The sequence below is a fragment of the Larimichthys crocea genome, chromosome III (assembly GCF_000972845.2).
Source record: "Larimichthys crocea isolate SSNF chromosome III, L_crocea_2.0, whole genome shotgun sequence".
NCBI classification, from domain to species: Eukaryota; Metazoa; Chordata; class Actinopteri; family Sciaenidae; genus Larimichthys; species Larimichthys crocea.
In genome coordinates, this window is record NC_040013.1 from 20,650,041 (window position 1) to 20,661,442 (window position 11,402).

General features: G+C 41.2%; 1 protein-coding gene across 5 annotated transcripts in view; it reads right to left on the reverse strand.

Moving 5' to 3' along the window:
• grid1a (glutamate receptor, ionotropic, delta 1a) overlaps positions 1–2,074 on the reverse strand; it is a 211,174-nt gene extending 209,100 nt beyond the window's left edge. For all 5 annotated transcript variants that reach the window (XM_027277719.1, XM_027277718.1, XM_027277717.1 and 2 more), the window contains exon 1: positions 658–2,074. In XM_027277719.1, the coding sequence (XP_027133520.1) occupies positions 658–736 (79 nt within the window). In that variant the 5' untranslated portion in view covers positions 737–2,074. The remainder of the gene's footprint in view (positions 1–657) is intronic.
• Positions 2,075–11,402: the final 9,328 nt, after the last annotated feature.

Genomic DNA, 11,402 nt, shown 5'->3' on the forward strand with positions numbered 1-11,402 from the left:
CATCTCTGGATTGAAGTTTGAGAACAAACAGCCTCTATGCGTTTTGCATCTCTGACACGAAACTCCACTGACATTCCCTCTGTCTTCATATTGACATTGCAGTCACGTACCGGTGAAAGTTGAGGCTTGTCGGGTACAGACAAGAGGCAGCTTGGTCTAAAAAAGCCTCAGCCAGTTTTGGCTATTGGACATTAATTGCACCAAAGCATCAACGATACAGGCCTATCTGCTCACTGTTTTTTTGGGGGATGCAAAATTGTAATTTTACAAGGCTGACATCGGTGAGAGAGGTTTTTTTTTCGTGCATGCAGAGATCTGCCGTCGAAAAGTGAGAAATGTCTGCACGGATGAGCTGATAAATGAATAATAATGAGGACTAATAACACAAACAACTGTGGCAGTAAAGGTCAGAGGCATGGCCGTTTATAAAAACGCCAACTTTTCAACTCGCTTGAGAGTCAAAGTGTTGCTTAAACACAGGATGCAAAGCTGAATAGACTATTTATCCCGCCCTCTCACCAAAATCCTGTGATCAACGCAGTATGCGCTGAGCTGAGCTTTATCCCCGCACGCTTTGCATTTTTTAATTTTTTTTATTTTTTTTAAATAATACACCTGTTCAACCCCAAACAGCATGTTGTTTGATCGGACGCTTACCGATATGTATGATGGAGTCCGCTTTGGCCGAATTGCATTGCAATATCCACAGGGAAAGGCAGATCAGCAGCAACTCCATCTCGGGATTTCAGCAAGGTGGCTCATCCAAGCTCTGCTCGGCTGTCCTATACTGTCCAAATGGAGCACCCAAAGCAAAAAAGAAAAAGGAAAAAAAAAAAGAAGAAGAAGAGATGATCAAAACCCAGTGTAGGACAAGAACCGCTGTCCTCCTCCTCCTGGCAGATCAGATCCGCATGAAACCCCGCAGAAATGATCAGCTTTTTCTCTTTTTAAAAAAAAGCAAAAACCAACAAAAACAAACCGAGCGCAGGAAGGTGAGCTCCAAAAAAAAAAGGTGAGGAAGAACCGACGAGGACCAGAGGTAAGACTGATAAAGACGGGTAGCCCGGTGAGAGAGACCGGTGTTACCTCTCTCACTCTCGCCTCTCTCCCTGCGCTCCGGCGTCTAAAGCATGGCAAGCAGCAAAAAAAAAAAAAAAAAAAAAAAAAAAATGCGGAGGAGGGACACCCCTCTAACTACACACGGAGAGACACTCAGATACACACTCTGAAAACACACACACACACACACACACTCTTCAGTCTTGTCTCGATCACGTGATTGCAGAGACTTCACGACTCGGCTGCTGTCCCGACAAGCCGGGTAGAAATGATTTGGACTAGCCGGAGAAAGACGCTTGGAGAGCCGATATCTAGACACATGATCGGAGGTTAGAACAACAACAACAACAACAAAACTCTACCAGCCTGTGTGACACCCTGGAAAAAAAAAGACAAAAAAGCTCACACGCAAAAGCAAACATAGGAGAGAGATGGAAAAAGTGGACAGTTTACTTTTTAGGAGAAGTTGGCGTTTTTTTGTTTTTTCCAGGGATGGTGTGTGTGTGTGTGTGTGTGTGTGTGTGTGTGTGTGAGGGATGGAGCAGAGAGACATATTTTTAAGCTCACTTCGGTGGCGGCGGTGCGCAGCTGATGTGGCAGAGAAAAGGATTTACACACCGCGTTCCTCGGCGGGGGCTTGATGGATGAGGGACAGACGTGACAGAAGACCACAACGCCTGACTGAACCGGGGAACAGCTGGATGGAGTTACCGGAGGAGCAATTTGCAGAAGAAGAAACACAAAATACCTCCATGTTTGATTTGATTTATTTATTTTTTTTACCTGCATGACTTGTTCGATTCATAAATTAAGCAGCAAATCTGACGCCCTTGTTTTTTTATCGCGTGATTATGGCACTGGGGCTCATTTTGGTGTGTGTGTGTGTGTGTGTGTGGGGTGGGTGGGGAGTTATTCTTACACGCCTTACAATGCTTGAGCAACGCGTATGCAGAGCTGTGAAGAAGAAGAAGAAGAAGAAGAGGAAGAAGTCATTCAAGAGACGGAGTTTCTAAGATGGGCATGATCTTACAATTAAAGGATATTTCTCGTGGCTGCAATAAAAAACGGAAATATCTCTTAATTGTTTGGTTAAGTCCGTCAGAGGCGCAGAGCGCAAACTTTCAGCACCACCGCCTGCGGACAGCTCGTTCACTAAATCGCACCTGTGGATCACTGAGACTCACCTCACAGTCTACTGAACACGGCCATGTTCGTTTAAAGGTTTTGTTTCTTTAAACAATATTGGCAGAATATATATATATATATATTATTTTTGATTTTTTAACACCGCAGAGACTGAATGAATAAATGCACATCACTCTAATGTCAAAGTGTCACATGTTCTGTATCATGCTGATCATCTGTTTTTGTTTTTTGGGGGGGTTTTTTCATTGCAGCCGAGGAATAAACACCCATGCCTCCACAAAGTTGTTGTAAAATCACACACCGCCCCTTCTGGCCACCTGGGGATAATGCAGGTGTTGTTGCGCAAAAAAACACGTTTCCATCTTTTCACAACGTGTCATAACACTAAAGAGGAACATTATGGTGGATGTATATATATGTGTGTGTGTGTGTGTGTGTGTGTGTGTGTGTGTGTGTGTGTGTGTGTGTGTGTTTAAATATTTTGTCAATGCCAAACAGTGCCACGTTTCTGAGATTACAGAGCAATAGCTTTGACTAAAAATAAGTTCTTTAAAAAAAGGAAAGGGGAATTGTGTTTCTGATCCCCGTTACAGTTCCCACAACACAGTAGATAAATCTCAGACCGACTGTAAGGGGATTAAAACAGAAAGATTAACCTTGAGATTTGGGTTTTAAGCTGACAGTCATCCAAAATATAAACAATTCATCCCAGCGGAGGAATAAATATCTTAATTTCATTGACCTATGAAGCAATAAAACAAACAAATTATTCATTTTAACATCTCTCAGGTCTCTCAGGAGTTTTATTGTGTTTGTTACAACTTTCGGGGGTGTAACACATGTTGGCCATCTTATTCAAAAACTGCGTGAGAATAAAACTCTAATTTAATCTGACTACCACCTCTAAGCTGTCCAATAACAAGACGGTGTTGTTGAACTTAACTGCTATGATCCACAAAACAAAGAATATTCTGCATGCCACACTAATAACAAGGCTATAACTGCACGGTTCAGCAGGTGAACCACATATTGTATCAAGTGGGAGTTTAGTTTCGGGTTCACAGTTGAGCTAATAGAACGAGCTGAGGCTCCATATAGTGAGGATACTATATGTATAAGTGGTAAGACTTGCTATGTTTACCATTACCATACATCAAGCAGGCATGTTGAAAGTGATGCAGTGTATGTTCTCCTTATTCTCTGCATATAGAAAGGTATTTATGAGATGTTTGAATGAATAGCACTGTGTGTTTGGAGCCATGAGTAGGTGAGCTTCATGCATTAGTAAGTAGAGTGAGAGGGAATACCTTCCATAGAAAGTAGGCCATCCATCCAATGGATAATTATCTATTTTGGAGAATTCATTCACTCATTCATTCAGTCAGTGTGTCAGTGTTTTGTTCACCTGCAGTTTTGTCAAGCATCTCATGCATTTCCATGGGTGTCAACATAAGTCAGCCTCAAAACAGCTGCAAACAGTCACCAAGACATTGGCGGGTAGGTCACGCTTGCTCTCAGCGTTGAAGGTGGAATTTCATTGTCACACAAACCTGAGTCATTAATGTTTATGGCTATGAGCAATGAAGCGAAAAGGAGTTTTTCCTCCTCCTTTTTGGAACGAGGCCAAAAAGTGAATTGACATGAAGAGGAGCTGTCACATGCAGAAGATTCAAAAGAAAAACAAGGCTGTTTGTCAGTCGTCTTTTACTAATGGCCTATTCTTTGATAAACTAATTTTTCCTTCATCCCAAATAATACGTTGAACCAAAAGCCTACGGCACGAGTCTCAGCGTGATTAATTGTTTCTATAGAATAGAAACAATGAGTTTGTGTTCCTGGGTCCACATCTCCCTCCGATGAGTCACATCTTAAATCATTTTCTTATGCATGGCTTTGGGCAGTGCACACTGCTGCCTGTGTGTTATACACATGCCTCGCTCCTGTGTGGCTGGTCTCTGTCTTTAATGATGAGTATTGTGTATACAGAGGCGGCATTGTTGCCTCACAGCAAGAAGGTTACTGGTTCGAACCTCAGCTGGGGCCCTTTCTGTGTGGGTTCTCTCCGGGTACTTCCTCCCACAGTCCAAAGACATGCACTTAATAGGTTAATTGGTGACTCGTAGGTGTGAATGTGGGTGTAAAAGGTTGTTTGTCTCTATGTGTCCTGTGATGAGCCGGTGACTTGTCCAGGGTGTACGTCGCCTCTTGCCCAAAGTCAGCTGGGATAGGCTGAGGATAACGTATGGGTGGATAGTAGTGAGTAATTATTAACTTTATCTGTTTTGTCTCCTTTATCCTTGCTCATGGAGCCATGATTTGAAAACTAGTGACGTGCTGTAGAATAAGTCTGAGTTTAATCACTTCATTAGCCTTTAGCCTAACATATCTGTGGTGGAAAGAACTGGATAGGGCCAGCAGCATGCAGTCAAGTGTACTGTAAGTCAACATAATTAGACTAGTTACTGCAGCAGTTGTCTGGCGTATATAATAATACGTAATGTCACTTAGAATTAGCAGTGAGGGCAGCACCAGCACTCTACAAAGATAGAAGTATCATAGCATATTTATAAAGTAGCTGGTTTGCTATATTCATAGTAGAATAGCAAGAGATGACACTTTAGAAGCCCGTCGCCGTGCAGTTGAGGTCGTGTCCATCCCATTGTGGTACTGGATGTAGTCACATAAAGCCCATGCACCAATTTGGAAGAGGGTTAAATCTCAGACAAGTTGAAAATCCATTCATGTCAAGCAGAAATGTGCAGGGAATAGCAATAAGTGTCTGCAGTACTAGAGGTGAATAAGCAAGACTCTGTCTTCCAAATACACAGCCTGAGGTAACATTATAGATTAATCATGTTATGGGAGAATACGCGCAACCTCCATCACAGACTGAATTTCAATGAGTGAATTGTTGACTACCTGCATCATTATATATTTCAACATTACACCATACTGAACCTTGGTGAAATATGTGCTAAGAAATGTATAAATGCACTCTGAAACAATGGGAACGGGACAGGTCTGTCTGTGTCAGCCAAGAACTTCGACAACTGCCAGGGGTTCTCTAAGTTTTCCAAAGGACATAATTCCAGATTCAGTCTTATTCAGGTATGCAAACTTGATTTTGCTCTTGGAATGCAGGCTGGTTATGATATGATGCTGCTTCTGTACTGAGGCAGATCTACACAAAGTAAAGAGTAGTTTGAGATGTCTCATACATTTTGTTTTTTATCAGAACTAAACCTTCCCACAGCTCATACTGTATAGTTTCTATTCGTGTCTCACTCTATTTTATAGCCAGAGAGAACAAATGTGGAAATAGATAGATAGATAGATAGATAGATAGATAGATAGATAGATAGATAGATAGATAGATAGATAGATAGATAGATAGATAGATAGATAGATAGATAGATAGATAGATAGATAGATCGATAGATAGATAGATAGATAGATAGATAGATAGATAGATAGATAGATAGATAGATAGATAGAGAGAGAGAGAGAGAGAGAGAGAGAGAGAGAGAGAGAGAGACAGACAGACAGACAGACAGACAGACAGACAGACAGACAGACAGACAGACAGACAGACAGAGATTTAATGTAAGAGCCTGACTGAAGTAAGCCGCTCATGAAAGTCAATAGAAGGAAATCAACACAACAGCTCCACAGCAGCTCTGTTTCCTTTTGTTCCCTAAACACGCGCCTCATCATTATTGTCAGTGTCCGACTGCGAGTGTGTTTACCTATCAGCCTATTTATACATTCAAAGAAAATATAAATGCAACACTTTTGTTTATTCTCCCATTTTTCATGAGTGAAGGATCAAATTCTTTCTATGCATACAAAAGGTTTATTTCTCTAAAGATTTTGGCTAGTACTAGTACTAGTACTTGTCTGGGATATCAGAGAAGGGCAATCAGAAAGCAGAGTAGGGCAGGTCACGACTCTGCCCTCCTGGGGAAAAATCTGTAGCTCTGTGTGAAATGGCCATACTTCAGTGCCAAAGAAATATTTTTTTTCCAAGTTCAAACTGCACATTGTAGAGTGTCCTTTTATTGTGAAAGTTCAAGGCACACTTGCTCAATAGCCATCCTGTTAAAGATTCAGATTCTTGATATGTCACAACGTCAGGATTTTATGTTCAATTATTATCATTCATTATTATCCAGCATTAGCAGAAACTGCATAGCCCTAATTTTTCTGTTTACAACTTATACGCTTAATACCAACTGTTCAGTCATTTCTTTTGGGTGCCCTGAGCAGCTCTGTTGAACCCAGAGCCTGTGTCAGCTACATTTCACTCCAGCTGTGCCTGCAAGACAGTCATTAGTGGATGAGGTTGTTTAAAGGGGAGCCACTTAGACTTAGAAATCTACCTGCAAAGAGACACACTTTGCAAATTAGCACAACAAAACCCTTTGAGTAGTTTTGTTTTTAAGAGCAGGCCAATCTGAGTCATTATTAAATTCAGATAAAGGGAAAACTACCAAAGGTAACCAGAGAACACACACATGCAGCGGCGAGACACAGGGAGACTATGTCTGAAATCTGAAAAGCTTTGTTACTACTTGACAAAACATCTATTATTCCAATTATCCACATTTAAAAAAAATTGAAAACTCTCCATTTCTGTGGCCTTTATGCCAGACAAAATAATCTAAAAAGGTGCTTTAAAAGCAGCAGTCTATTGGCAATTTATTTTAAATATCGCCATGGAAACCGACCTATTACTTAAAAAGAAATTAACTTATTAGTGGTGAGGTTTTTAAGCTCAGTAGTTGATGGTCTGTGTGTGTGGTCATTGTCACTGTATACAAAACATAGATAATTACATAAAACATAAATGATTACAAAGATATTACAGTGCAGCAGGAAGGAGAAAAGTCAGAAGGACAGCACAAGTTCATGTTTTAATCTGTTCACAATCAAGTCAAGGGTGACTTTCAGTGATCTGGTAAACTGGCCCTGTCTAGTGTCTGCTCCGCTCTCTCTCATGCTGTCTTAATCTCACTCTTTTCCTTTCTTGTCCTCACACGGCCGCCTTCACAGATGTGCCTGAAAGATCTCTCCGTCTCTCTCTCTCTCATACTGTGCACAAAAGGTAGAGATTACAAGAGTCTTAGTATTCAGCTCAGTTTCTGGTGTTCTTTTAACTCTATGGGGGTCCTCCCTTCCCTTTGGCCCCAAGTCTACTTTTAAGAAGTAGACTTAGCCTTGGGCCTAATGACAAAATCTAATACAATAAGTGTTACTGATATCAAACCAAATTGGATTTCCTTTCAGTGGCTCCAACTCTATCCCTCCCACTGCACTACTTGTGAAGCTCATCCTGATAGTTCTTATGCAGAAATGTCCCCCTGCAGCCGGTCACCACTCACAGCTAAGATTTATGAATACCCTCATAAGTCTGTCACTTCCGTACCGAAAATATGCAGGAATATGCCTCATTTCCTTATTTAAAGGCAGATATATTTTTTTAAAAGTCTCTGCAGTTAAATTACTGGCTTCCATTTGGGTAATTATCCTTCAAATTTGGGGTAAGTGACAGAGTATCCTGGTGGCATCTGATTAATTAGAATGGGACCTAATAGGTCTCGCCTGGCTCTATTGGATTAATTAATTGGCAGATGATATAGTCTAGTTTTGCGGGGCTATTAAGTTAACTGTCCTAGAGAATTTGACGACAAGGTGCCAAGCCATCCATTCAGTGACACAAACATGATTGGAGTAGGATATTATCTCGCTGAGGGAAGCCTTAGATCATCTTAAATACATGCTGCTAAGACTTAACAGTAATGACAAAGTCATGAGCAGTCCGATAAATGTATATCACTTGGTGCAGCTGTCGTTCAGAATGAAAGGGCACCCCTGCATACAGGGGCAACCATTCACTCAGAGGAGAAAGGTGCAGTACAATAGCACTGCAAGGCTTTATTTTATTTGCAGTTATCAGTTGTCTTCTGTGAACATATGTGGCAGTGAATGAGACTGGGTACTGGCAGAAAGAGTGAGAGATTTAAGGGGCATTCTAGCAAATTAGTATCGCTCTCCTGCTTGGGGAGCTTGAAATTCATACGATACAGTACACTGTATGAACCGCTGCCCACACAGACAGGACAGCATCATTTAACCTGGCTCAGGTTAGAAGAACATCGTGGCTTGTATGTAGTTATGGTTACAATAATAACACCTTTTAACGCAAGGGAACAATGGTGGTCATGGTTTGAAGACATCATTGTAGACTGTTGCTAAGAAACAGGAAACCAATCGTCAGTCTCTTGCGTTAATGGATGGGTCATACTTTGGTGACCCTGTCATTCACTCTGACCTCGCCCCTCTGTGGACGTCACTTAGATAACAAAAAAAAGCTCAGCCTGGACAAGAGTAAGCGAAGTAAAGAATCCATCTTCCATCCATCCATCAACAAATACGTGGACAGTGAGGAAACTTGACCGTCACCCTAGATGAACTTCAGCTCTCTGCAAACACGGCGGCAGAAGCTTGTGGAGATTTCTCCTGATGTGCACCCTTTCCCACCCTATTCCTCTTCTCCATCCACTAACTTCCCGTTACAGCTCGCATCAAGGTAATTGACTGCACCGTCACTCTCAGGACTCTGTAGTCATCTCATCTCGATCCAGATAATTTGTTCTGGCCCTGGAGTGGTGGAATAAACTCCTCACATTGGGAAAGAAGAGTCACTACCAATAGTCTGCTACAGGTTAAACACCTGGACATCCCATGCTAGAATTTGCAAAAAAAAACTCATTTCTAAAAACAAACGATTAAAAAAAAAACCCTCTGCACTTTTACTGTAGCAATCTGAATCTGAGCACCTTTCATGTAGTTCTTCACAGATGACTGACCAGCTGCAAGTAATGTGTACTGAATGAATGTGCAATGTGGAAAACATCGAGCTCTTGTTTGTATTTTGACTCCACTCTCTGCAAGTCACTTTGCAAAACTCCTACAGAGCCACAAAAAGACATTATCCAACTGTTATCCAACAGTTTTCCCAGGCTGAGTGGTACTTTGGTGGAGTAACGCTCTAACACTTTAAGTGAAAAGTGATTTCTGATGCAGGAAGTAATGTGCTGTTTTCAGCAGAAACACCACATCACTCAAAGCCAAGTGCGGCTTCAGACTGCATGTTTTAGTTCACCTGAAAGCAATATAGCGGAGGCAAAAGAGATTAAAAACAAAAAGAACTCAGTAGCAAACATCGCTAGCCACAACATAAATCTTACGCGCTGATCTCTCGCTGTTTTGTTTTTTATGAAACACCGTCTTATAAGACACTCTTCTGTGAGCAGCACTGCAGATATAAAGAGATGTGGGTATGATTGTGAATGTATTGCTGTTATTAAAACAGATTTAAATATTGTGTGCGACCACAGTAGTATCTTGTGTTTTTTGGCCCGCCTCAGGCTTTTTGTTAGGGAGGATATTTTATTTCGTCTCCATGTCTACCTAAGCTGCAGGCAACTTGCCTCTTGCTGACAGATGATAACAGCATTTATTCACAATGACTGTGACGGGGAAATGTGTGTGTATGTTTAGAGAAAATGTCTGTGCAGGCTTGTGCATTTTTCATTCACAGTATACTTTTGCCCTGGGGGGATATTCGATTCTTAAAAAAAAGAAAAACTACTGTGTTGTCAATTAAATTTGTTTAAAATCACGGTTTAACTACAGTGCTGTTTGATAGCAGTTCTGAATAAATACTTGAGTGAGTTCTGCACGTTCAGTTTAAGCCACACGGTGGCACATAATCAATAGTATAAATGGCTTTTCAATTAGTTTTAAAAAGGCGGAAGTTAGCCTCACCCTAATCCTAAAGCTCCAGGAGAGAATCTATTAAAATATGTTTATTCTAGATACTTCAATATAACCTGAACGCTGTCATCATAAGTCTATGCAAAAAAAAAAAAACATACTATGAAATCTAGATATGAAAGACAAACAAATATCCTGAGGTATGTGGTAAAGATTTGCCTGCAAAGGATTTCAGCATGCCGTCTTATTTTATTATTGAGCAGTTTGAGGGAAAGCAGTGTGGATGTTGCCAAGCAGCAAGAGAAATGATCCAAAAGGTCTACCTTATCCAACACCTTGCTGAGTTTTAACCCTTACTTGTCGCTCTGTAAAAGCCTCTACCTGCATAACTGTTTGGGATGGTAATGTATTCTCTGTGTGTGTGTGTGTGTGTGTGTGTGTGTGTGTGTGTGTGTGTGTGTGTGTGTGTGTGTGTGTGTGTGTGTGTGTGTGTGTGTGAGGAGAGAGAGACAGGATGAGAGGTTTGCCGGTTGCAGCATCTTTAACCAGCTGAGTACTGAGCCACTGCCATGCTTCAATGCTCCCACACTTCTGAGAATATTCTCTAGAATAAACGAACCTCAGCTGTTTGCTGTTTTGGTTGCTTGTGTGTGTGGAGTGTGTGTGAAAAGGGAAACTAGTCTGAACCCTGGCAGTTTCACAGGCACATACACATACACACACACACACACACTCTCTCCAAACAACAGTCGTCTCTGAGGCCAGTAATATAAACAGGTGAATCGCAGGCTGAATCTTGAACACACAGACATACACACCTTGATCTGTCTAATTGGTACAAGGTGGAATAAAGGTGGTTTTGAAGACAGCTGCATATAGATGAGTTGCTTATTACTGTTGCATGTGGAAACCTTCTGACTCCAATGTCAGTCATTTTTCATGTTTTATTAGGATGATGATAACCACCAGCTCCTCAGTGGGGGAGAGTGTTAAACAATGAAAACCAGCTCATAAATGAATAAAAGTCTGTCACACCTCATTAGTTAGACTCAGTAACAAATGTCAAGCTACAACCACAGAGTTGTTTTTCTTCCTTACTCCAAAAAAAAACATTCCACAAAATATTAATTTAATCCATACGTAAACAGAGCAAACGTGGAGTGTGTGTTGTGCAATACTTCTTGAAACAGAATCAGATATTGCACAGGCTTTCTCATCCAGTCTACACATGTTTTTTATGGAGTTATGACCTTTTCCCCCCCAGGGTGTCTCGTTGGAGTTGCAAGGAATGCCCAGGGATCTCCTGGAAAGAGATGAAGACGTTGCTGAAGAGATAGATGTCTGGATTCATTCACTGAGCCTTTTTTCCCCATCATGACCCAGGATAAACTGCAGGAAATGGATATATGGATGGATGG